The 26,584-nt window shown below is 61.3% G+C and overlaps 1 protein-coding gene across 1 annotated transcript in view; it reads right to left on the reverse strand.

Annotated features, from left to right (window-relative positions):
* ITPR1 (inositol 1,4,5-trisphosphate receptor type 1) overlaps positions 1-26,584 on the reverse strand; it is a 175,367-nt gene that overhangs the window by 55,799 nt on the left and 92,984 nt on the right. Inside the window, exons 23-39 of the mRNA XM_079795762.1 lie at positions 25,906-26,059; positions 24,653-24,840; positions 24,061-24,199; positions 23,291-23,345; positions 22,114-22,279; positions 21,310-21,480; positions 20,878-20,943; positions 20,034-20,171; positions 19,504-19,629; positions 16,456-16,656; positions 15,469-15,720; positions 14,510-14,635; positions 13,737-13,865; positions 12,362-12,482; positions 11,314-11,498; positions 8,992-9,140; positions 7,569-7,680 (exon numbers count right to left, since the gene is read on the reverse strand). Coding sequence (XP_079651888.1) covers positions 7,569-7,680; positions 8,992-9,140; positions 11,314-11,498; positions 12,362-12,482; positions 13,737-13,865; positions 14,510-14,635; positions 15,469-15,720; positions 16,456-16,656; positions 19,504-19,629; positions 20,034-20,171; positions 20,878-20,943; positions 21,310-21,480; positions 22,114-22,279; positions 23,291-23,345; positions 24,061-24,199; positions 24,653-24,840; positions 25,906-26,059 — 2,478 coding nt within the window. The remainder of the gene's footprint in view (positions 1-7,568; positions 7,681-8,991; positions 9,141-11,313; positions 11,499-12,361; positions 12,483-13,736; positions 13,866-14,509; positions 14,636-15,468; positions 15,721-16,455; positions 16,657-19,503; positions 19,630-20,033; positions 20,172-20,877; positions 20,944-21,309; positions 21,481-22,113; positions 22,280-23,290; positions 23,346-24,060; positions 24,200-24,652; positions 24,841-25,905; positions 26,060-26,584) is intronic.

Here is a 26,584-nt window from a genome sequence, read left to right on the forward strand (position 1 = left end):
ACCCCTCCCTCCCTCCCTTCACCCATCCGTCCATCTACCCTTCAGTCCATCCGTCTGTCCCTCCATCCATGTGCGCCGTTGGCCAGCACAGACAGGTAAACACCCTTCGTTTGCAGCACGCATTCCTCTACCACCCCTGGGCTTCTGGAGTGTTCCCTCAAAATAAGCTCTCGCCCACCATGGGCCGTCCGCGCAGAAGGGCAGAGCCGCCTGAGGAATGTCACTGCCTCACGACCCAGCCGTCGGCTCGTCCAAGGGAACGCCTCACCTCTGACCCCGGGTCCGTCTCCAGCTCCTCCCCCCCCTCAGCACGTGGAGCAGGGAGCAGACGGACCCCGAGGGGCTCCCACAGCAGAGCCGGCGAGAAAACCGGGGCGGACACAGCTGCCTCGCCTGTCAGCAGAGCCGTGCTCAAGCCCCACCTGCTCACGGGTCCCTGTACACGGACGTTTGTTTCAGAAACAAAACCAGCTCTCAAGTTACGTAGCTTCCCCTACACTGCACAGAGCAAGTCCACGGGAACTCAGATTCACTGACGAAAACCCCACGCGTTCCCACTTGACTCAGTTACACAACTTCTGTCATTATGGAACCATCTAGCATGAGAGAGAGAGAGAGAGAGAGAGAGCGAGAGCGAGAGAGAGGGAACACGAGGCTCCCAGGCCCTGCCCTCGCCCCTGCCCGCGGCCGCCAGTGCCGAGCAGTAAACAGCCGCGGCCTTTATTGGCAATGGCGCTGAAGGTCACACATCAGCATGAGCCTAAATTCCAGGAAAAAGACGCGCTTATGTAACTGCCGCCTGGATGCTGGCAGGTGCCCAGCCAGCCCCGCGCAGCCTGGGAAAGTAGGACACCGCGCGGCCTCGGCGGCACGAGAGCGCCCCCTGCCGGCGACACGGAGTAACGCCGTGCTTCTCTCCTCAGCCCGGGGCTCCTGGGAGCAGCTGAGGTGCCGGATGAGCTGGCTGCCGCCCTCCACGCGGGACTGCAGCGGGCTTCTCTGTGGCGGGGCAGGAAGGCGGAGGAGCTGGCCGGCTCCAGGGGCTCCGGGAGTTCTGGGTCCCAGGTGACAGTGATGAGGCGGGCTCTCCCCTCAAGTGCAGGCCAGGGCAGCCGGCCCAGGGCCCCGCCCATGCCGGGACACGTCCGTCTCCAAGACACACGCGTGGACCGCGGCGGCTCCGGCTCAGGGTTGGTGCACTTCCCCGGAGGCGCCCTTCAGTCCAAGCAGGGCTTCACGTGGCCTGCGCGACCTCCTGACCTCCTGACCCCCTGCTCCGAGGTTCCCGAGGACATGCTCTGTCACCCCACTTCTCCTTCCTGCGCTTCTCAGGGCGGGGGGCTCGCACTCAGCAGGGACCTGCACCCTGCCGTCTCCCCAGGAAACCACGAGCCCCCAAGTGGACACTGGTGTTCGGGCGCCACGCCCTCCAGGGCCCCCGCGCCGTGTCCGGAGTGGAACACACTCTCGAGTTTCGGTCCCGACCATGACGTCGTCAGCACCCACCGCTGCCCGTCACAGCCACGCGTGGGGAGGCGGCCTCTCCGGCTGATGGAAACGCTGGTCACGATGCAGCCAGCTGTCCACCCCGAGCCAGCGGGCCATCAATGCCAGTGGTTTCCACCCCCCGCCCTCACCTGTACCCTCACCTGCACCCTCACCTGCACCCTCACCTGCACCCTCACCTGCACCCTCACCTGCACCCTCACCTGCACCCTCACCTGCACCCTCCCAAGCCCCCCGAGGAGATGGCACAACCAGGAGGAGAGGATGGAGACAGAAAGGAGGGGACCTCCTCTCTGGTTCCCAGGGAGGTTAGTCCTGGGAGAGCTGGGCAGGCCCCGCGCCAGGCCCTTCCGCGCAGGGACCTGGGACCTGCCCTGGGTCCCGACGGCTGGGAGCGCAGCCCAGGCCGGAGGTGCGCTCCCTCCACTCGCCCCGCACCTCTCCCCCAGACGCCCCTGGCTTTACACCCAAGGGCCGTGGCCTTCCCCACGGGGACCCCAGTCACGGTGTGCGCCCGTGGTCGGGGGCTGGTGTGCCTTTTCTGCGGAGGCCTCGTGCCCCCCAAATCCCCCCGCCCCGCCCCGCCGCGGGAACCCGCACTGAGCTTGTGCAGAGCCCCAGGCGGTGGCGGCCTCCCCAGCACACCCCCAAAGGAGGCAGGAGCCGGGAGTTTCCAGAACTGCCCTTGGGAGGAAGGCTGCCTCCTGGGGACAGTGTCCCGGGGCGGGAGGGTTGCCAGGGGCAACGAGGGAGCGGGAGCCACAGCTGCTTCCTCAGGGAACCTCTCAAAGGGCCTGAGCGCTGCCAGGCATCTTCCTTCGCGGACAGACAGGGTTCTGTCTCCTGCGGACAATCAGACACACCTGCTCCCACGGGCGCCCGCGGGCGGCACCCCAGCCCCGCCTTCCGTCCTGAGCAGCAGACACATCACGCTCACTCCGAGCAAAGGGGCGCATTAATGACGCCCGCCTTTCCAGACTCAACGTCTGAAGCAAACAGCCTCCACCTCCCTCTTCAGAGGAAAATCCACCAGCGAGGCGTTTCCAACGAGCAGGAGGGGGCGTGAGGGCCGCTGGGGGTGCAGCGCCGGGTGTGGGGGGTTTCTGGGGCGGGACCCCGGAGGGGCGACACAGGACGCGCAGAAAGCGCGCTGACCCTGGCTCAGGAGCCGCTCGCTGCACAGCCTGCTGCGTTTCTCAGCGCGGCCCCCTCCCCTGCTCACCTGGGACTTGGGGAAGGGAAAGTCTGTGTCTGGAAGCCGGCGCGTGCTGGTCCTAGTTTAGCGCCATTTAGCTGTGTGACCCGAGACCAGTGGCTTAACCTCTCTGAGCTCCTCCCTTCCGGAGGGAACGGACCCTGGTCATCACCGCTCACATCTGGGATGCAAACTGCCCCCAGGCGGACACGGCGCAGCCCTGCCCGGTTCTGAACCGCGGGTGGTGGCCTTCAGGGTGAGGGACACATGTCTCCCCGGAGAAGGCCGCCCCGGCCCGCCAGGCGGCGGCGGGAACATCTGAGGAAGTGGACCAAAGAGCGGCTTTTTAAAAGTCAACATTTCCTTCCAGTGCGTTCGGTTCCAGCACAATAAACTCCCCAACGATACATGTGAATCCCCCAAATGCATCTTTCTAACAACACCTACAAAGCACGTACCAAAACATGGCGAGGAACCTCGACAAACATTCACAAAACAAAAAACGCGTCCGCGGCCCCCAACGCCCAGACACAGGACTGCCCATCGCTGGCTCCGGGGTGAGCCCGCCGGGGAAACGGGGCCGCCAGCCGAGCCGAGGCCCAGACAGCCCGCCACGTCCTGGCCGCGGGCGCCGGCGGCCCTGACCCACGCAGGCCGCGCCGGGGGGCCCAGGGGCCCGGGGTTCACTCTGGCAAAATGAAGTGTGACCCCTCCCTCGCACTCAGCCCTTTCCGACACGGAGACCAAGAGGGCGGTGGCTTTTAGAAACGCATTCAGACCCCTCCTCCCGCGCCAGATGCTCCGCGTGGAGACAAGCCCTGGTGGTGGGGGCGGGGCTTCGGGCAGCTGCTGGCAGCGCCCCCTCACGGGCAGTGGGGGTCCCGGGCAGGAACAAACTCTCATCTCAGGGGGAGCGCCCTTAGCCAGACTCAGACAGGACCCCCAGGGACACATGGCCAGCCCGCGCTAACAACACGGACACAGGACGGAGACGCGTTCCCACGGCACATACACAGGCAGACACGAAGCGACAGAGACGGACAGGCCACAGGCACGGGGACACCGGCCCGGACATGGAAAAAGAAGGAAATTGGACCTCGGCGTTCTCCGGCTCGTCAATGGAAACGGGCTGGAAGAGAGCAGAGGGAGAGAAGAGGAGCAAGCGTTAGGACAGGAAGTGCGGCGAGGGAGCGAGCCCGCCGCCCGCGGAGGGGAGGCCGTGTCCGAGGGCACTGTCCCAGGAGGCGGTCCCCGGGGCAGGCAGCGACCCTCGCGGGTCACGTGACCGAGGGCCCGGAGCCCGGCTTGCCAGGTCTGCGTGGACGTGGCCCTGCCCGTCGCTGAGGGCCGGGGCTCTGTGCCCGCCGAGACCCACGGGCTCTGAGAAGAGGGCTGGAAAGAGCAGGGTGAACGGGGGTGGGGGGGCAGACCCACTCAGCTCAGGGGGACAGGCTTTCTTCCCTTCATTTACCATCCCGGGGCGGGTGGGGGATGGGGGGCGCGGTCCAGACTGCAGTTGGGGTGAATCCGAACCGGCTTCAGCTTTGCCAAGCAACAGACCCGCACGGATGAGCCTCGCACAAGGCGGGTTCGAGCGGAGGCAAACGGGCACGCACGGGGGCCCTCGCCGCTCCAGCCCGCGTTGTTCAAGGGGGGACTGTACCCCCGAGCCCAGACCCTCTAAGTCCCGGGGCGGCTCGTCATTCAAGGACACACTGCCCGGAGGCGGCGCGTGCCACCTCGAGCGACACGAGGAACCATGCGCTGGCATCGAGTCCGAGAGGCACCGAGCGCCGGTCCCCGTGCCGCCTGCTGCGGGAGGTGGAGGCCCGGGGGTCGTCCGGCTGCGCGGACAATGAGCTAATTCAGAGGCTGCTGACATCCCGGCGCCTGGGAACGCTCACACACGCGTGCCTTCTTCCGAGAGAACAGCCGCGGGGAACGCCAGGGGTGACGTCTGCATGACATGCAACCCCAACGTCACCGAGGTCACGGCCCTGCGGCCATCCATCCGCTGCCCCTGCTCAGAGGGAACGGGGGGCTTGAATCCACCTGAGAGATCCTCGTATGTTCACTCTCGGCTCCGAGTTTCTTTCCAAAACTCTGCCGGGCGACTTGGCAGCAGCTTCACGAACACCCTGCAGCGCGGGAGCAGCAGGCACCCGGGGGAGCCGCGCCCTTCCCTGCAGGGCCGGGGCCTGAGGACCCCCTAGGTGGCAGAGACGTCTGCGTCCCCGTCAGAGACGTGTGGCCGAGGGAAGTTGTGCGTGTTTTTAAGGACGTTTTTATTGGTTCTGTTTTTAGAGACTAACAGGTTTCTAGAACGTCGTCCGCTGCACTCCCGTACGTCCCCACGGTATTTCCACTTTCTGGGAGGGATGACCGAGACTGGATCGAGCTGTCACCTGCTGCCAGCCTCTCTCTCCCTGGGGGCCTGGTTCCTCCACCTGCCGGCAGGGACCTGAGCGGGTGCCTCCTGGGCGCTCCCTCCCCCCCTCGCGGCCCCCGGGCACCCTCGGGAGCTCTGTATCGGGGAGGCCACAGCCCCTCAGGCCCGCGCCCATGTGCTCCCAGCGGGCAGGGATCGGCAGGGAGGAGTGAATCCTCCACGTGGCCCCAGGGACCCTGACGGACTCGCCCGCCAGCCACGGGCTCCCCAGCTCCCCACGCCTCGACCTCTGGGGACGAGGAAGCACAACCCCAACCGTGGCGGCCTCGGGAGCTGGGGCACCAGCTCACTTTAAGGACCTTGGTCACAAAAGGAGTAGATGTTCCAGAGAAAATGGTGGTCTCGACATTTTAAAATCCAGTTTGTGCCCCCAACGGGCAAGTGTAGGCACAGCTCAGTAAGGCCCCTCGGTGGACTCTGCGGTGTGATGGGGAGTGAATCTGTGCAACCAGAACCATACTTCACCAAGCCCTGGTGGCTAGGTGGTTCCCCTTTTCTTGCCTGGGGCGCCCCGAGCTATCACCCCCTCCTGGCCTGTGTCTGCAGCCTCTCCTGGCTCCTGCCTGGGGCGCCCCGGGCTGTCACCCCCTCTCCTGGCCTCTGTGTCTGCAGCCTCTCCTGGCTCCTGCCTGGGGCGCCCCGGGCTGTCACCCCCTCTCCTGGCCTCTGTGTCTGCAGCCTCTCCTGGCTCCTGCCTGGGGCGCCCCGGGCTGTCACCCCCTCTCCTGGCCTCTGTGTCTGCAGCCTCTCCTGGCTCCTGCCTGGGGCGCCCCGGGCTGTCACCCCCTCTCCTGGCCTCTGTGTCTGCAGCCTCTCCTGGCTCCTGCCTGGGGCGCCCCGAGCTGTCACCCCCTCTCCTGGCTCCTGCCTGGGGCGCCCCGGGCTGTCACCCCCTCTCCTGGCCTCTGTGTCTGCAGCCTCTCCTAGCTCCTGCCTGGGGCGCCCCGGGCTGTCACCCCCTCTCCTGGCCTCTGTGTCTGCAGCCTCTCCTGGCTCCTGCCTGGGGCGCCCCGGGCTGTCACCCCCTCTCCTGGCCTCTGTGTCTGCAGCCTCTCCTGGCTCCTGCCTGGGGCGCCCCGGGCTGTCACCCCCTCTCCTGGCTCCTGCCTGGGGCGCCCCGGGCTGTCACCCCCTCTCCTGGGCTCTGTGTCTGCAGCCTCTCCTCACTCCTGCCTGGGGCGCCCCGGGCTGTCACCCCTCCTGGCCTCTGTGTCTGCAGCCTCTCCTCACTCCTGCCTGGGGCGCCCCGGGCTGTCACCCCCTCTCCTGGCCTCTGTGTCTGCAGCCTCTCCTGGCTCCTGCCTGGGGCGCCCCGGGCTGTCACCCCTCCTGGCCTCTCCTCATTCGCCCGGCACTGGCTCTCGGGTCTATTCTGCACATTTATTAACGCTTCCCTGGCTGGCTTCTCCCCACACTCCTCCTGAGCCCAGGCACTCCTTTCCCAGTCAGCCAGGCTCACTCCTCTCTGACGGACACACTGCAAACGCTGAGCGCCAGCGAAGGGCCTCGGGGTCCGGGGAAGTGGAGCAGGGAGCGGAGGAGGGCGCGTGCTTTTCAGTTTATTTCTTCTTCTTCAAAGGCTCCCGCGGTGACGACCGGGGACTGGCCGGTGAGACAGCCGGACGCCGCAGCCCGCGCTGCTCGCCTCCACGGGCTGCCACCAGGAGGCAGTTCCTGACCACGACTGATTGCCTTTAACGCAGGCCAGGCCTTGGGGGGAGGGGCGATGGGAACGTTCTCTGCTCACTCTCGCTCCCCGCAAACCCTCTCCCTGCACACCTCTCCCCGCACACCTGCTCCCCACACACCTTCTCCCCGCACACCTTCTCCCTGCACACCTCTCCCCGCACACACACCCTCTCCCGCACACCTCTCCCCGCACACACACCTTCTCCCCGCACACCTTCTCCCTGCACACCTCTCCCCGCACACACACCCTCTCCCGCACACTCTCACTCCCTGCACACCCGCTCCCCGTGCACACGGTCACATCCCAGGCCTGCCCGTGTCACACCTCCAGTAGAAATGGTGACACGTTTGCCTGCCTGGGTTCCAGGCAGAACAGGAGGGAGTTGGTTAATGCACGGGAGGGACTGGGCCACATCCCGGCAGGTGTGCCAGAGCAGAGCCCCCCGCCAGCACCCCACCTCCTGAGGCAGACACGACACTGGCCTTCGCACTGGGAGCTTAAGCAGATGGGACATCTCGTCACTGTTTCTCGACAGTAACTTATGTGACCGGCGGCCTCTGAGCGAGCACTGACTTTTCTGCTTTGTTAGTTAGTTCTCCAGGGGCAGGAGGCGTGGCTTTACAAACAGCGAGCCCCTCGGTCACGCCGCGCGCCGGAACGGGGTGGCTTTCTAACCCTCCGTCCGGGCCTCCCGGCGACGCCTGGTCTAGGTGGGACGCGAGCGGTACCTTCTCGCCGTAGCCACGGTCCTTGGTCATCATCTCCCGCAGCGTCTGCAGGACCTTGATGCACAGCTTCTCCTCGTTTTCCTCCAGCAGCTGCTTGGTGTGTTTGATCAGCCTGAGGGGGAGCCACATGTTACACCCCTGCCAGGACCTCCCGGCAACAAACCACAGGTCCCTGCCGCTCACGGGGCCTCCTCAATTCACGAGCAAACACTCATCCAGGCTCTGGGGCCGCTCACAGCCCTGAGAACCCAGTCAGCGACCGTGTCTCAATGGTGCCACCTGCTGGCCGGTGACAGCAAACACACGCTCTGGGCAGGAGCGGACCACACCCCACTGAGAGATGGATCTCACAGAGTAAAGGGGGAGGGGTCCCCCACATCTGCTGCTTCTCCCCTGATTGCCAGGAACGTGGCTGAAACACGCCAGCAGAGCCCACGACCTCGTAACGACAATGGCCGGGCCAACACGCTGTTCCCTCGTCCTTCCGAGGACTCAGAAAGGCCAACTCCGGGGCCAAGCCCACGGTCAGGCTCAGCACACAGCCGACCTCGGGATTCTGGCCTGGGACCGCGCTTTGTCTTAGCTGATGCCCCACAGCAAAAACAGAGAAACCACGAAGTTGTAGGAAGGCTGTGAGGCCCCGACAGGCCTGGAGAGTTTGGAGGGCAGGAGCGGGGAGACCTTTCTCGGTCCATGTCGCAGCCCACAGGGGGCGCTGTCGGTCCTTGCTGAGCGGAAGACCAGTGAACGGGGCCTGCAGTTAGAGGGAGGCATTCCTGCCCTGGCCCCTTTGGCTCAGGGGATAGAACATCAGCCCGCAGACTGAAGGGTCCCGGTTCGATTCCGGTCAAGGGCACGTACCTCAATGGCAGGCGTGCGGGAGGTAACCCATCGGTGTGTCTCTCTCATATCAATGTTTCTCTCTCTCTGTCTCTCCCTCTCCCTTCCACTCTAAAAATCAAAATCAGCCGAAACTGGTTTGGCTCAGTGGATAGAGCATTGGCCTGCGGACTGAAGGGTCCCGGGTTCGATTCCGGTCAAGGGCATGTACCTTGGTTGCGGGCACATCCCCAGTAGGGGGTGTGCAGGAGGCAGCTGATCGACGTTTCTAACTCTCTATCCCTCTCTCTTCCTCTCTGTAAAAAAAAAAAAAAAATCAATAAAATATATATTTAAAAATCAAAATCAATGGAAAAATGTCCTCTGGTGAAGATTACGAAAAAAAGAAAAAAAAAAAGAAAAGAAAAAGGGAGACATGCTTGTCCAAACCAAAGTGAGCCCCCCCACGGGGATGGTGGGGCAGGACCGTGACCTTGCGCTCAGCAAAGCCGAACACCAGGCCAGCATTTCCTCCCTCGGAGCCACTGCTGAGTCTGGTCCCCGGGCCCGAGACTGACCCCTGACCCCGGGGAGGGGCGCTCACTTGCAGATGAAGCCCCCGCTCTCGCACTTCCTCCTGGCGTCCGTGTTCTCCGGGAAGAGCAGCTCCGGCCGGTGCAGCACGTCCACCAGCACCGACAGCTCGGCCTGCACCAGCGGCCGCAGCCGGTCCTCCAGCGCCGAGACGATGTCCTGGAGGGAGCGCAGCGCCGTGAGTGGGGCGGGAGGGCAAGCGCACGCACGTCCACCTCCACACGCCCAGAGACTGGCCGGGTTAGAGGGACCGGACACACACCATTCGCCGCAGCCCCACGGTTACCTGGCGCCTCAGCCCCGGGGCAGAAAGCCAAGCACACACAGGCCCCCTCCCACCCGCCTCCTTCCCAGATGGCTCTGCGCTCCGCGAGGGGTCATCCCACAGACGTTAAAACCGGACGCGGAATACGTTCGGCCGGCCACGTGGGAAGATGTCAACGATGTGAGCGCGACAAAGGGGCAAACGCCGGTGTGGACTCTACGATCCAACTTTTATAAGCGTCAACTCTAAAGGGTTCGCACCACCCACTACAGACATCACGGGCCCTGGCTGGTGTGGCTCAGGGGATAGAGCGTCAGCCTGCGAACCAAAGGGTGCCGGGTTCGATTCCGGTGCAGGGCATGTACCTCAGCTGCAGGCTCCTCCCCAGCCCAGGCCCTGGTTGGGGCACATGAAGGAGGCAACCAAACAATGTGTTTCTCTCACATCGATGTTTCTCTCTGTCTCTCCCTCTCTCTTCCACTCTCCCTAGGAATCAATGGAAAAATATCCTCGGGTGAGGATGAAGATAATAATAATAAATATTTTTTAAAAAGACATCACGGTGGCCTTGGTGGTGGGATTACGGGAGACGCTGATTTCCTTCTCTGTATGGGCACTGAGTCCTGCCCAGTTACTGTCAATGAGCATGAATTATTCATGGACTAAAAAGCCACACAGAAATGAGAACACAAACGAATGAACATGCGGTATCAACATGCTAAATACATGTACCCTGATAGCATGATGGTCTTCAAATGCAAAACACACAGCTGCAGGAGAGGAAAACAGAGAGACGTTGAAAGAGCAGCGAAACCAACACGACAAACGCCGTCGAAAGGCAAATGGCAGGAAACGCGTGAGACATGATCTCCCAGAGACGCTGCCGCTGGCTGGAGGGCTCGCTGACGAGACCCTCGCTAGAGACATCCTGGCTCAGGTGGGCCGGGCAGAGCACGGCATGCTGGGTAACACAGGAGGAGCCAGGGAACCAAGGAGACACGCGTGGGAAAGACCACGGACAGTGCATTCGCCCCAACGGGGGCCCCGATTCCATCGGTCGTGGTCGAGGAAAAGCCGATGGGTCCTTTGCCCAGAAACTGACCCTAAAATATGTGGCTATAACTTTATCTTATGTTTAACCACGTTTATAACCACTCGATAGTATTTAGAATGGATGAACGAGTCAAACTAATTCTTGCGGGGTGGGGGGACGGGCGTGAATTTCCCCAATGAGATTGCAACATCCCTTAATTCCTCTGACTTTCCCGCACAGTCAGGAAAAGAGGGTCACTGTTGCACAATTCTCTGAGGGTTTCATCCGCTTCCCCGACAGGGTCCTCTTGGAAAGCACCCGACTTCCTCTCCTTCGATCGTTGCAGGTGCTAACCCACAAACCTCTCCTCGCCTACAGCACCGACGGGATTGGCTAGCGCTTCCACGCCGTGCGCATGGCGCCCGGCCTCTGTGCGAGGTCTGGACCTGACACGGCGGCCGATCTGCACTGTATCGTCCAACGGATGACATCCGACAACCAGGGAGACCGACAGACAAAGACGGCGAAGCGATGGCAGGGAAAGGGCCAGGGTGACGTGAGGGGTGTCTGCATGGGGTTGGGGTTAATCACACAAGCATTGAGCCTGCGAGTGACGGTCCTACCATCCCCACCACCTCGCTGTCCCGGCCGTCTCCTAACTCCAGGGACTCAGACGAGGACGCAGTCGAAGCCGAGGACCCGTTAGCCCCTGGCCACGTCTAACGAGCAACCCCTGCCCTTCTGCGCTTTCCTCTCCTCTCCCAGAGGATGCTGACTATTCCTGCCTCAGGGCGCACGGCCCCCAGGCTTCGGAAGAAACCTGCAAACCTACGCCTTGCCTTTCAAGACCACGGCTGTCTGTCGGGAGCTCTCCCCCACCCGCAGCTCCGCCCTCCTGGTCGCCGGCTGTCCTGGGCCTCTGGCTGCGCTCACTGCCCGCCTCCCCCTCCGCTCGCCTAGGCCTTTCTCTAGCTGGGGAAGCAGGGCTGGGTGCGGGGCAGCCCCCAGGCAGGCGCGCTCCCCGCCCACGTTACCTGCAGCCTCTCGATGATGTTCCGGTAGTCCCGGGAGGCGGCCAGCACCGAGTCCCGGCGCGCCGCGTTGCGGGCGGACAGCCGCCAGTTCAGGGCCGTCTTCTGCACGATGTTGTGGGACTTGAGGAAGAGGTTGTTCACCTGGCTGTCCAGGTCCACGGGGATGGCGATGGCCCGGCTCTTGGCTGCGGAGAAGGCGACGCGTGAGCTGGCAGCCTTCGCGGGAGACGCCCCGAGACGGAGGGACCGCCCTCGCCCCGCGCAGAGGCTCCGTGGGCACACGCGCCAGCTCGCGGACACCCAGTGCGAACGGGAGCTCAGCGGGCTGCCCCCCTGGGCGGGGGGGGGGGGGGGTCCCCATGTGAGGGGGCTGGGGGAACAGCTCTGAGGGTGCTGAAGTCTCCGGGGGCGGGTGGGTGGGAAGAGACCACCCAAAGGCCTTGTCTGCCTGGAGGCATCACCATGGACACACACAGTGTGGTCAGGGCGGGGGCGGGGGCGGGGCGGGTGAGAAGGGGTCAGTGGGGAGGAAGGGGGCGCCTGTAATACTCCCAACGATGAAGGTGTTTTTTAAAAAATGCTCTGAGGTCACACCATTGGGCAAGTCCAAGTGCCATGGGTTTCGGCACCAAGTGGCTTCTGTGTGGTGAGAATCATCAGGCAGGACACTCGTTTGGCCAATGGATTGTTTTACCGCTCCCCCCCCGCCCAGAGGCTCAAGGGACAGGGCACCCTCCTCCCGAAGGGTGCTCCTGGGGGCATCCCGTTTCCGCGGCGACGTGGGCACCAGTGAGTTCCCGGTGAGGGCCTCCCAGGCCCCGAGGAAGCTCACACGGCACTGCACGTGCCGAGAGCCGCACCGCCTAACGGGAGCTCGTGCTCCCAGCCCGTGTTTCTGGGGAGAGACCGCTTCCGGCTCTGGGAGCCGCGGCTGGACGGCGACAGCGGATTGGGAACGGGGCCTCGCTCCAGGCCAGGCTGGAGGCGGGGCAGCAGGGGCTTCAGTCACGGTCAGACGTGGGTCAGACGTGGGCCCGTGGCGACTCACCCACGTCGGAGAGCACGCGGATGCAGCCCTCCACCGCGGCCTTCTGGCCGGGCGCCAGCCAGTTGCAGTGGTACACGCGGAACACGCCCTGCAGCAGCTGCACGAACACCGGCTGGCGCGTCTGCAGGGGAGAGGCGTGGGGCGTGTGTGGGCGCGGAACGGACCTGGCCGGGCACCGGGGTTCCCCAGCCCGCCCGCCCGCCCGCCCGCCCGCCCGCCGGGGGCGAGGGGTGCGGTGGGACCCGGACTCCAGCACCGCCCGGCGGAGCGTTTCAGGGCAGGGCACGGACTCGATGCTGCCCGACCTCGCCTGGCCACGGAGGAGTGCAGGACCCGGAGCCCGGGAGCAGGCGTTTCTGTCCCGGCACCAGCCGCCGTGTGCCGGAGCCAGCACCTGCCTCTGGGCCTCGGCTCCGCCAAGGGAGCAAAGCGGCAGACGGACCCCCAAGTTCTCTCCAGACATGAGATCCGAAGTGGCAGCTACACTTGTAAGCAGCAGAGACCAACTGAGACGTGGGTCTCGCCTAGAATGCTCCCCACTTCCTTCTTTCCTTTTTTTAAAAAATAGTTCACTGGCTTCTAGAGAGCGAGGGAGGGAGAGGAGAGAAGCATCGACGTGAGAGGGAAACGTGGATCAGCTATTGCTCTTCTGGCCCCTGGAGACCGAGTCCCCGCCTTCATGCCACAGGCTGTGCGGGGGCCCGCGGGATCCCCACCACAGAGATGGAGGGAGACACAGTCAGGAAAACAGGAGCGATTCCTCCAAGTACGCGCACCAAGGACACGTCTCCCGGCTGCATGGACTCAGGGCTCTGAAACGGCCGGGCACCGAGCCACATGTACATGTGCAGGGCCGCCCCCTGCATCCCCAGTGCCACGGGGCTCAGGGAACGGTGCCCTGGAGCCGTGCAGCGCAGGGACCTGCTGCCACTGCTGAGCGCCGCTCCCCCCCCAGCCTGCGCCACCTCCCAGAGCTCCAGGCTCCCCCAGCAGCTACCACGGAGGCTCCAGGACTTTTACAAAGTGTTGGTAACGGGCTAGCACCTAACTGCGTCTCTAAGGCTGGAGGGAGGCACAGAGCAGGGGAGAGGGAAAAGCGGGCATTTTAAGAAGACAACCACCACCGTCACCCTCTGGTATGGAGAACGCTCTCAGGCACGTCGTGACCCCGGGCTCCTGCACAAGCGGCTCTGCCAGGGAAGGTGGGGGCACACCCACGGTGCAGACCAGACGCCACCCCCGCCTCCCGCAGCGCCAGCCTCAGCATCCCCTGCTCAGGCCCATTAACGGCCCCCCCACCTGCAGCCCCTCCCCCTACCTGCAGCCCCTCCCCCCACCTACAGCCCCTCCCCCCACCTGCAGCCCCTCCCCCCACCTGCAGCGTGGTGCTCTGGTCGGAGAAGGGGGAGCTGAAGAACGTGGTCACGATGCTCATGACGATCTCGGTCACGTACTTCTCCAGGATGGAGTCCGCGTGCCGCCGGTCACTCGTGTTGTTGCAGGCCTGCGGGGCGGCCGCACCCTTAGACACACGCCTGCGCAGGCCTGCACACAGCCCCCAGCCACTCCTGCCCCCCCTTACACACAGGGAAGGCCTGCAGGTCAGGGTCTCTCCCTGAAGGGAGGGCAGTGATAGGAAACTTCCGAGCCCTGACCCTGATTTAAAGGGACAGGAGGCCTGAATTCCAGTCTGGCTCCAGATGACATACACACAGGCCTGTGACATCCAGGCTCCAGCTCGGGGAGGGGCCCCGAGGAGAGACGTGTTGTCAAGGGCAAGGAGACCTACAATCCGATGTACTGTGTCCCCGGGGGTCACTCGCACATCACCCACCCAGGAGGGAACGAGACCCAGAAATGACCTGCCGACCCTGAAGCCCGGCCAGTCAAACCCAGTCTCGCCTGAGAGTGAGAGGGGGAGACGCGACGAGTGAAAGCAGAGCAGCCGCGTCTGCCTCCTCGTGCCGTGAATTAGCGGGGGGACGTCAGGAGACTGTTTTCCTTATGTCTACACAGGCATGCCCGGACAGGGACAGGGACGGACAGACACACGGGCGGACGGACATGGGGACACACACACACACACACACACACACACACACACACACGTGCACGTCAGCTCGGCCTCCTCCGCGCCAGGAAGCTCACCCTGCAGATGTCCACGAGGAAGTTCTCAAACAGCTTCCACATGTGGTTGCTGGTGTAGATCTCCTTCATCTCCACCTCGGTGTCCACGTAGCAGTGGTTCAGGAAGTTGATGTAGGCGATCTTGACCTGGGCGGACACAGGCTTCGTGAACGGCCAACTCAGTGCCCGGGGACTCGATCGCCGCCCCATCTTAATAGTGAGAACGACCCGGACACATTCCATTTCCCCGCCGGATGTCATGCCCTTGATTTCTTTATATTGAAAATTCACATTTATGAAACTTAAAAACACAGAGATTTTGGAAGAGAATAATGTTGTGAATCCTCACCTGAGGATATTTTACCATTGATTTTTAGAGAGACTGGAAGGGGGGAAAGGGAGAGAGAGGGGGATAGGGGAAGAGAGAGAGAGAGAGAGAAAGAAAGAAAGAAACATTGATGGGAGAAAGACACATGGATTGGTTGCCTCCCACTCACGCCCCACCTGAGCTGGGAATCAAACCTGAGATTCTTCTGGCCAGCGCTCTAACCGCTGAGCATCACTGGCCAGGGCTATTCCTAAATATTTTATGATCTGTTGTTCCTTATTTTTGTAACGCAACCGTTCCTTTCACAGGATAAACATACAGGGTCGGGCTTACGTCCATAGGAACCGAACCTTAACCCACTCCGAACGCATTTCTGAGACGTTCGTGCGGATCCAACCCTCTCTGCTCACAGGCTGCGTGACTGGCCCTCAGAGCGGAAGCACCACAGGGTCTCCGCGTCTCAAGGACACAGAAGGAAAACAAACCTCCCCCACGTCCCTTGTTCCTTTTGCCCCAAATCAACACTCGAGCAAACGCCGTTTCAGCCCACAGAGACCTCACAGCGAATGAGCGCAAACCCCGAGACCACGAGGCCCCCCGGGCCAGACCCTGGCGCCGCGCGGAGAGACCAGGGGCCGCGCGGGCCGCTCACCTCGGGGATGCAGTCCTCGTGGGTCACCACGCGCACGATGTCGTCCAGCGGCAGCAGGGAGTTGCACTTGATCTCGGTGTAGACGTTCTTGCCCTCGGTGCACACGGCCAGCAGCTCCACCAGGTGGATGTGGTACATGAGCGGGCTGTTCTCGTCCATGCGGTCCCGCTCCGACCGCATCATCTGGATCAGCGTCTGGAAGGACGCCCGGTCGTTGTAGAACACGAGCACGTCCTCGCCGGAGTTCACCAGCTGCAGGGACACAGCGCGTTCACGTCACGGGCGCAGGGGCCGGCGGCATGAAAAATACAGCTCTTCTCGCCCGGCCGCGTGGCTCCGTGGGTGAGCGTCGACCTATGAACCAGGAGGTCACGGTGCAATTCCCGGTCAGGACCCCTGTCCAAGTCGCGGGCTCCATCCCCATGTGGGGTGGGCAGGAGGCAGACGATTGAAGATTCTCTCACATCAAAGTTTCTTTCTCTCTCTCTCTCTCCCTCTCTCTTCCTGGATGCAATGCCACTTAAGGAATGTGGGTCTAATTTTTAAAAATATATTTTTATTGATTTCAGAGAGGAAGGAAGAGGGAGAGAGAGAAACATCCATGATGAGAGAGAATCATGGATCGGCTGCCTCCTGCAAGTCCCCCACAAGGGATCAAGCCCACAACCCAGGCATGTGCCCTTGACTGGAATCAAACCTGGGACCTTTCAGTTCGCAGGCCGGCGCTCTATCCACTGAGCCACACCGGCTAGGGCTCTTCCTTCCTCTCTTAAAAAATTTGTTAAAAGATCAGATTGGACTCTTGCCCTATACGTGCAGTTTAAGTTCACAATGCGAGAACACACACGCACACACACGCATGCACACGCACACGAGCAATTACTTTAGTCCCTCACATGGCTCCAGCAGAGGGCCCAGTTCCAAGGTCAAGGTTAACTAACTTAAGCGTCCTAGGGAGCCCGGGGAGGCGCAGGGAGCGGCGGTCACCTCGGCCATGACCATGTCCTGGCACTTCTTGATGAACTTCCCTTCGGCCTTGACGATGGTCTGCAGGAACTTGATGTACTGCACGTTGCGGCCGTGCGTCTCGATGCAGTGCACGAAGTGCTGGACCACCCTCTCGTTGATCTCGCTGCAGAGCTGGAAGTTGTTCATGAAGATGTGCTGCATGGTCACCGCCTCCAGGATCTGGCAGGGAGGGCGTGGGGGGGGGGGCATCAGCGGCGGGCAGAGTGCACGCGAGAACAAGCCGAGTCCGCCCACACACAGACCGCCTGCCCCTCGAAGGCCTCTCTCCAGCCTCGCTCCTGCACTGCCTTCCTTCTTCCTAAACCTTTCAGCCCCAACGAGCACGCCGCGAGGTAGACAAACAAGTCAGGCGTGCTCGGCTGCAGGGGTCACCAAGGGACACCAGCGCCCCGACCAGAAATGGAATAGCCCCTAAAGGATGCCCGCCCCCCATTTCACCACGGTTTTGACTTCTACAACCACAGCTTCACTTAGCCTGTTCTTTTTAAAAATATATATTTTTATTGATTTCAGAGAGAAAGAGGGAGGGAGAAAGAGAGAGAAACATCAATAAGAATCATTGATCGGCTGCCTCCTACACGCCCCACACTGGGGATGGAGCCTGCAACCGGGCATGTGCCCTGACCGGGAATCAACCATGACCTCCTGGTTCATAGGTCAATGCTCAACCATTGAGCCACGCTGGCCGGGCCGTTGGGCCTGTTCTTGACCCTCATGCATTCTTGTCCCTCTGGCTTCTTTTGTTCCAAATTACATTGGTGATGTTGTCATCCGTGCTGGTGCAGGTGCCGGTAGTCTGTCCCCCGTCACTGCTATGGCCACTGAATCACCACAATGTAGTTCTTTATGCCATTGCTGGTGGGCACGTGGGGAAGTGTCCGGTTTTAATGATGAGTCGTGACACTCTCCTTACTACACCTATGAACAGGGCTGCTCTGAACACTCTCATACGTGTCTTCCGGGAAACTTAATGTGTGCGTTTCTGTTGGGTTTAGGCCCATGAGCGGAATTGCTGGGGTGCAGGGTTTCAATGTGTTTGGCTATAGGAGACCCGTCCAAACAGCTTCCGAAAGCTGTCAGCAGCTCACATGCTACGTCACGGCTGTTCCAGACCCCTTTTCACACCTGGCCTCGTCCGTCTTTCTCACTTCAGTCCTATCTTACTTCACGTGGATTTCCCCGAAGACCCACCACGTGGGAGCACCCGGTCATATTCCCGGGCCGCGTGGATGACTCCCGCTATGAGGGTCTCGTTTTAACGGGGTTTGCTCGTTTTAAAAAGGGGGGCTGTCCGTTTTTTCCCTCACTGACTTTTCTGAGTTTGTTATATATTCTGGACACGAATTCTTTCCTGGACGTATGCATTGCAATGTCTCCTCTCCTCCTGGCTTGCCTCTGGAGGCTCCTGGTGGTGTCACTTCATAAACAGACGTTCTTAAAGAGGTCCATTTATCAACAACTTCTTTTATGATTAGAGCTTTCAGCATACTGCGTAAAAAACTTCACGTTCCACACGGTCATGAAGGTGCTTTCCTGGTGTCTTCTAGCTTTATTCTTTCTACCCAGTTACCGAGGTACTGAGCGTTGTTTGGGGTGAGGTATAGGGGCTCTCAACTTCTTACCTTTTGCCTTTTCTTTCTCCGAACATGACAAAGAGGGAGTACTGCCCTTCAATACAGTAATCCTTTCTCGGCAAAGCTCTAGCTGTGCTAATAGGTGATTGCGTGCATATGCGTGCATACACGTGCGTGTGTGAATGTGTGTGTGTGCACATACAAGCATGTCCTTTGTAATGCTGCTTGCAAAACCAACAGCTAGGCATTGCCTAACTGTCTGTCACCATGAGAATGGTGTTAAGAAAGCTCGCAGCCATTCAATGGGATGCCGTGTAGCCACCAAATCGAATGAGGAAAACATACGTACCCCTGACCTACAAACACAGCCACGGTGTCTTAAGTGAAAGAGCAACATGCAAAACAACGTGTAGAGTGTGCACGTTTTTCGCTAAAAACTGCAGAATACGTATTTGATATATTTTAAAAACATATGCTTAACAAGCTGAACAGTTACATAGCTGTGCTGCAGGGGAATTATTCTGCATTTGTATGAACACAGAGACCTTGCGCCTGCCTCAGGAGGGGGCTGGAGAGAGGCAGCACCTCTCTGTGGCTGAAGTGAGACGTGATGAGGGCTGTTATTAAAAACTAGAGGCCCATTTATCAACTGGTGGGGTCCCTCCGCCTGGACTGCACCCTCTCGCAATCTGGGACCCCTCGGGGGATGTCAGACTACCGGTTTCGGCCCGATTCCTGCAGGCCAGGCCAAGGGACCCCACCATGCCGGGCCTCTAGTATGCATATAAGATCTTTGGTTAATCTCTTCCCGCCTTCCCTGCTCTCCCCTTCTCTGAGATTCATCAGTCTGTTCCATGTTTCCATGCCTGTGTGTTGAGTGTCTGCCCCCTGGTGGTCAGTGTGCGTCATAGCTAACAGTCGAATGGTCCAATGGTGGCTTAGGCTTTTATATATGTAGATATCTGGCCTGGCCAATGTGGCTCAGGGGTTGAGTGTCGACCTATGAACCAGAGGTCATGGTTCCATTCCTGTTCAGGGCACATGCCCGGGTTGTGGGCTTGATCCCCAGTAGCAGGCGTGCAGAAAGCAGCCAATCAATGATTCTCTCTCATCACTGATGTTTCTCTCTCTCTCCCTCTCCCTTCCTCTCGGAAATCAATAAAAATATACTAAAAGACATATATGAACACATCTCACCTTGGCCCCCCCACCCTCCTCCTTCCCCTTCCCTCTCCGCACAAAGATGGAGAGATCTAAGTCCCCGTGAGAGCGGATCACAGTGTTTCCCGGAAACGGGTGCTGCATTGGTGCTCCGAGTCTCAGCGACCACACAACAAAGCACAGCCGCCCCGGCCCACCGCCCGCCGCCCGCCGCCCGCCTCCCGCCTCCCTCCTCCCTCTTCCCGCCTCCCGCCGCAGCCGCCCTGCCTACCCCCGGGTTGAGGAACAGGTTTATGTGCTTGTGCAGCAGGGCCTGGTTCTGCTGGTTGCCCGCGCAGAAGTTCTGCAGGAACTCGTGCGCCAGCCGCATGATCTCCTGCATCTTGGTGTCCTCGGCCTGTGGGGGGGGGGGGGGGGGGGGCAGGTGAAAATGGGCTGAGCTCAGGCTGCACAGTGGACGAGGGAGGTCTTGCGCATGGACAGCCCTCATGGCAGCCCTCAGCTCAGGCCAGGAGGCCAGGGCCCAGGCCACGCCCGCCACCGACTCCCCCGGGCTCTGGAGGCCGCGCTAGGCCCACCCTGTGAGGCCCCGCTGCTGCCCTGCGTGCCCCGGAGCGCGGCCAGCCCGGCCCACATTCTCCCACTGGCCTCGGGCAGGAGCAAAGATTTCATTTCAGTGGGGAAAGCCAGCCCAGAGCGGCCTTGGAGAGAAGGCCTCGAGGTTCGTTTGCAGCCGGGCTGGACCCTGTGAGGACGGGGTGGGGGGAGACCCTGTGAGGACGGCGGGGCAGGGCGGCTGACCTTCTCGTAGGGGATCTGCAGCAGCTCCAGCACCACGGCGTGTGCGCTCATGTTCCTGAGCAGCCGCTGCTGCTGCTTCCGGCTCTTGCGCACGGACGCGCCCTCCTGCACGCACAGCCTGCTGAGCCGGATCAGAATCTGGGAGACAGGGGTGGGGGCGTCTCAGTTCCGAAGGCCTGTGTGTGGCGCGGTGGCCGCGTGGCGGGCACGGTGCTGCTCGCCTGTGATTTGCTGAGACGAAGACCGTAAAAGCATCCTCACCCTTCACCCCTGACCCCCCAAGGAGCTGACTATGAGAGAGAGAGCGCCGAATCCTAACCACTAGACCACCAGGGAACCTTAGGAGCTGACTATGGGAGTGACGTGGGCATCCTTTCACCACGTCCATCTGTCACTTCGTCACATACACGTTAAGGATATCACAAGTTGGTCGTTTTTACCTCAATGAAGCTGGAGGTAATATTTTAAAAAGGAAGAAATGAACCTCAGAAAACTAGACTGCAGGGGGTGGATGGCAGGGGGTGGGGGGCAGGGAGGCCAAAGGCACCCCAATACATTAAAAGCCTCACCCGGGGCGAACGCCTCCACCAGGTGGTGCCCTGTGGGTGGCATCAAACTGAATCTACGTCCAGAACCACCAGGGGGCGTGGATCCGACAGTCAGTGGGGCAGCTTCCGAGGGTGCGCTCTATTTTTTTTATACATATGTGTGTGTGTGTGTGTGTGTTTTAAAAATATATCTTTTTGTTGATTTCAGAGAGGAAGGGAGAGCGAGAGAGAAACATCAACGATGAGAGAGCACCGTGGGCCGGCCGCCTCCTGCTCGCCCGCCGGGGCGCACTCACCTCCTTGACCACCCGGTAGTTGTAGCTGCTCGTGCTCTCGTGCTTCGGGGCCGTGCTGTTCCCCTCCTAGGGCAGAGGGAGCGTGAGTGCTTCCAGCCACTCGGGGGCGCCTGCGCGTTCCCCGGGCCAGCACCCCCACGGGGGCTGCAGCGTCTGCCCGGCCTTCGCCGGCCGCACCCCCTTCTGACGGTCGTCACTGGGCTGACGTGGGAGGTGGCGGGCCACACAGCGGGGAGCGTGGCCCTGTCCCGAGGTTTGAAAGGGAGACCTGGGCTCCGGCGCTCGGTCCGAGGAGACCGCTGACCAGGGGCCCGACCGTCTGCGCCTGTTTCCCAGGACAGCCCGGTCTGCGTGTCCGTCTGAGCCAGAGGAGGGGACCCTGCTCCGGGGCCCGGCCACCCCCGTCAGGGGCGCCACGGGGGCCTCACCCACCTCTGCCTTCTTGTGCTCGTTCTCCCCAGACGCGCCGTCCATGGCCTCGTCGGGGCCCTGCCCCTTGTACACCCACAGCTCGGACTTCTCCACGATGGACCGCAGCTGGTCCAGGTCCTGCTTGATCTGCTTGTAGTTGTCCACGTCCTGGCTGGTGACCAGCAGCTGAACCTGGACGGGTGCAGCCCGTTAGTGGCAACAGCGGATCACACACACGCACACGCACGCACATGCACGCACACACATGTGCAGATGCACACGCGCACACGCATAAACACAGGTGCACACACTCACGCACGTACCATAATTCACACATGCACACAAACGCATGTGCTCACAATAAAACGTACGCACATGCACGCGCCATACTTCGTGTATGCACATACATGTGTGTGCTCACAATAAAACATGCACACGCCATACTTCGTGTATGCACATACATGTGTGCTCACAATAAAACGTGCACACACCCTACTTCGTGTATGCACATACATACGTGTGCTCACAATAAAACGTGCACACAGCATACTTTGTGTATGCACATACATGCGTGTGCTCACAATAAAACGTGCACACGCCATACTTCGTGTATGCACATACATGCGTGTGCTCACAATAAAACGTGCACACAGCATACTTCGTGTATGCACATACATGTGTGCTCACAATAAAACATGCACACAGCATACTTCGTGTATGCACATACATGCGTGTGCTCACAATAAAACGTGCACACAGCATACTTCGTGTATGCACATACATGTGTGTGCACACACATGCACAACGTGCCGGGGGGAGGACTACCTGCTTGAAGGCCTGCAGCACCTCCTGCCGCTGGCTGAAGTGCCGGAAGAGCAGCTGCAGGGCCCCGGACACCAGGGGCGGGTAGTCGTGCATCGTCAGGTGCAGCAGGACCCGGAGGAAGGTCCTGCCGCCGTGGTCGTCCAGGTCCAGCGGCGTGTTCTCCTCACTGCGGGCCGCGGGGGGGCGGCAGCTGAGCCACAGACGCCCTGGCTCCGCGCACCGCGGGCCGGACACCCCGCCCCCTCCCCCCACCCCCGGCGGGCCCAGACACCCACACCTCTGTCCCCCCACCGCGGGCCAGATACCCCACACCTCTGTCTTCCCACCGCGGGCCCAGATACCCCGCCCCCCTGACTCCCCTCCAAAGGGCCCAGATACCCCGCCCCCTGCCCTCCCCCACACCATGGGCCCAGACACCCCACACCTCTGTCCCCCCACCACGGGCCTAGACACCCCGCCACTTGGGTGTCCAGCACCTGGTCTACCCCACGTGACCTGACTTAATTAGCTCCTTGGACACAGTAACTGTTTCTTCTTAACTACACTGTGAGCGTGAGGACAGCGCGGAAGTGGACGGTGTTGCCAACTCGCCTGGGTCGGCTCCTTTTCCTTTCGCCTCTATTTCCCGCCATTTAAACAAACCTTGTGATGTGTGTATTGGGGGTCACCTCCTTAAACCCTTTCAGTTGTAGCAACACACACACACACACAACCCACGCCAGCTAAGATCGTTCTGACCTGAGCACTAAGAATTACAAAGAGAGCCCGGCTGGTGTGGCTCCGTGGTTGAGCTGCAACCCAGGAACCAAGAGGTCACGGGTTCGATTCCCGCTCAGGGCACGTGCCAGGTTGAGGGCTCGATCCCCAGTAGGGGGCGTGCAAGAGGCAGCTGATCCATGATTCTCTCTCATCACTGATGTTTCTCTCCCTCTCTCTCTCTCTAAAAATCAATAAAAACATACTTTTAAAAAGTGACAATCTCTTAAAAAAAAAAAAAAAAAGAAGCACAAAGAGAGCAGCCAAACCACCTCAACCAGAGACCGAGCTCTCCTAGCACACCAGGCGGAAGGGCCGTGAGCGCCGGTGAGAGGACTTGGACTCCGGCCGCCCCCGGCCTTCTCCCCGCCCCGACCCCGGCTCAGGACCACCTCCCACGCAGGGGCTGGTAAGTACTCGCCTTCCTCCGAAGATGCCCTCCGCTTGCTCCTCAATGTGTTCGAAGTCCAGAGCGCCTGCAACACCAGGGCACGGGCCTCAGACGCCGCCGGCCTGAGCACGGGCCACGGCCCACCTCGCCGAGCCCGGCCCCTCCCCGCCCACGGTCAACCTCGCGTCTTCTAGAGCTTCCCACCGGAGGCTGAGCCAGCTCGGCCCGGGCACACAGTGCAGGCCCCCCACTTCGGCCGGTTTTCTAGACACCGCAGGACCCCCCTCCCCGTGACCCCTCAGGGTCGCCCTCCTGCCGAGGGGCTCAGGCCTGGACGGGGTTATTTCTGCCACCACCTCGGCCTGACCCTTCACCCTCGGCCTGACCCTTCACCCTCGGCCTGACCCTTCACCACCAGTTCCTGGGCAGGAAGAATGTCGGTTGGTGGGAAAAGCTGCTGGTGGGCGGTAAGTTTTCTGGGAGAGTTTTTTGTTTGGTTTTTACTTGACATTTCACGTAACCACACACTGGAACCCTCGGCCGTCTCGGACCAGACCCCCAGGAGGGAGGCAATGAGCCCCATCCCAGGAGGCTCTGGGCGCCTTCAAACACACCCCCGCCCCGCCCCAAAGAACCCTAGGATCTCATCCAAAATACAAGGATCCCCCAAATATGCTCGCCTTCCCCTCTTTCTAAGACGCCCTGAATGGACTGGGTCTAAGACGCCCTGAATGGACCGGGTCTAAGACGCCCTGAATGGACCGGTGCTCCCGGCCTGGCGCCGGCCCGGACGCACTCACCGGGCACGCTGCCGGGCGCCTCCTGGCTGCTGCTGCCCGAGGACGCCTCCGACGTCTGCGAGTTGCTCTCGTCGAACTCGCGCTTAAATATGCACAGGAGGCAGGAGATCCTGTAGTCCAGCCTCACGTTCAAGATAAACTACAGGTTCAAGCGGAAACGGGACAGATCGGTCACAGGGCGCGCCACCTGCCACCCGTCGCCAGGCCGCTGGGCGGGCGGGGCCTGCGGGCCGCGGCACCAGTCACCGTGAGCGCCGAGCGAGCCCAGCGTCAGGCGTGGACTTCAGGTCACCGCAGCCTCAGGCTGGTGTGGGCAGCCCCTCGGCTTTAGTGCCGATTTCAGCATCCGGCAGCCGACTTAGCCACTGGCCTGTACGTCCCTCTCCCCGCCTCCACCAACATCACCTCTGTCAGCAGGCACGGAATGCGACCCTGGAGGGGCCCAGGCACGTGGGGGGGGGAGGGGGAGGAGGACCGGAGAGGGAGGAGGGCTGGCCCCTCAGTGCCACCTGAGGCTGAGCCGGGTGTTTACCGCCATCCCCTTCCCCGAAGGCAGCCGCCCACACGCCCTGCACCTCGGGCGGAGGGCTACCTGCAGGATCTCGATGATCTTCAGCTTGGTGTCCATGACCATGATGTCCTCCTTCTCTGGTTCTGCCTGCTTCACGTTGCCTTCGGGGGCGGTGGCCATGGGGGTCACGGGCAAGAAGCCCCCTCCCCGCAGCACCACCTGGGTCATCAGCTCCCCGACCCCGTGGATGGACCGCATCACATTGCTGCCTGGAGGGGCCAGACAGACCTGGGTCATAACCCCGTCCTGGGTCCTCAGCTCCCCAGCCCTGGGGATGGACCGCATCACGTGACTGCCCAGAGGGGCTGGACAGACCTGGGTCATGACCCCGTCCTGGGTCCTCAGCTCCCCAGCCCCAGGTTGGACTGCATCACGTGACTGCCCAGAGGGGCTGGACAGACCTGGGTCATGACCCCGTCCTGGGTCCTCAGCTCCCCAGCCCTGGGGATGGACCGCATCACGTGACTGCCCAGAGGGGCTGGACAGACCTGGGTCATGACCCCGTCCTGGGTCCTCAGCTCCCCAGCCCCAGGTTGGACCGCATCACGTGACTGCCCAGAGGGGCCGGACAGACCTCGGTCGTGGCAACGCCCCTACAGAGCGCTCCAAGGGGCCTGGCACGGGCCATGAGCTCCCTTAGACACGCTATTTAACACGTCTCTGTTCCAGTCCATTCTCAGGACCCTGGGGACCTGAGAAGGTTAATGCCCATCGAGCACTAGGGTCCGGGAGTAGGGACACAGGTGGCTGAAATCCCCACAGGAGCATTTTGTGAACTAATCCACCTGCCACATTTGACTGGCCACCTCCCTTCACATGGCTCCGCAGAATACACAGGAACTCACATATAAACATAAAGGAAACGTAAAAATGTGCATCATCTCCAACTAAGCTTGGGTCTCTGGGTGTCTAAAGCACTATTCTCTCTTTATATTTGCAATGTTTGCAGTGAAAAGTCGAGAAGAAAGGCCAGGCCAGGCCGGCGTGGCTCAGGGGTTGAGCATCGACCCATGAACCAGGAGGTCACAGTTCAATTCCCATCAAAGCACATGCCCAGGTTGGGGGCTCGATCCCCAGTGTGGGGCGTGCAGGAGGCAGCCGATCCGTGATTCTCCCTCGTCATTCATGTTCCTATTTCTCTCTCCCTCCCTCTTCCTCTCTGAAACCAATGAAAATATATTAAAAAATACTTTTTTAAAAAGAAAGGACAGGACACCCGGGTGAAGGCTGCCCTGGAGCCGCGCAGCCACTCCTGCTCAGCGCCCCGCCCCCACCTTTGTTCTCTTCTCCCTTCGCCATCTTGCTGATGGGGAAGATGGTGGTCACGTGCACGCAGTCCAGGATGGCCAGGAGGATTTTGGTTAATCGCAGGAGGTCGGAGAAGTTGTAGAAACCAAAGTAGATGAGATTCCTCGCTAAGTTTACAACCTATCGTATGGAGAGAGAGAGGAAGGTGGCATTAAATACCGTGTCCTCCGGGTCCACTGTACACCAGCTCGTCAACGCCCGAGTCCCGCCTTCCTCACGATGAGACATACGTCTCGCTTACAGTTTCTGATCGAATTTCACTTTGCTTCATCAGGAAGAAGATATAACAAACGAAAACCTGCAGAGTGACTACTCTGCTCTGAGACCTAGCTCATGAGAGTGGGCCTCGTCGGTGGGTCTGTGCAGACCCCCAAGACGGCCCCGGGCGAGCGAGTCCCCCTCGACAGGGGCACGGACTGCAGCCCGTGGCCTCGCAGACACACCTCCTCAAAGGCCAAGCGTCGCGCAGAGAGGTACGCCGACCCCACGGGGACCCGGGTGACGTCCGGGGGGGAGGGGACGGGGGGGGGGGGGGAGTCCCTGCGGCAGACCGAGCACGGTGCTCCGTCCCGTCGTCTTTATCAGGGTCATGTACGGAGTCCTCAGGTCTGCCCTCCCCCGCACGCCTCGGTCACCTGCGCATTT

This window comes from Cnephaeus nilssonii (assembly GCF_951640355.1).
Source record: "Cnephaeus nilssonii genome assembly, chromosome: 17".
Classification (NCBI taxonomy): Eukaryota; Metazoa; Chordata; class Mammalia; order Chiroptera; family Vespertilionidae; genus Cnephaeus; species Cnephaeus nilssonii.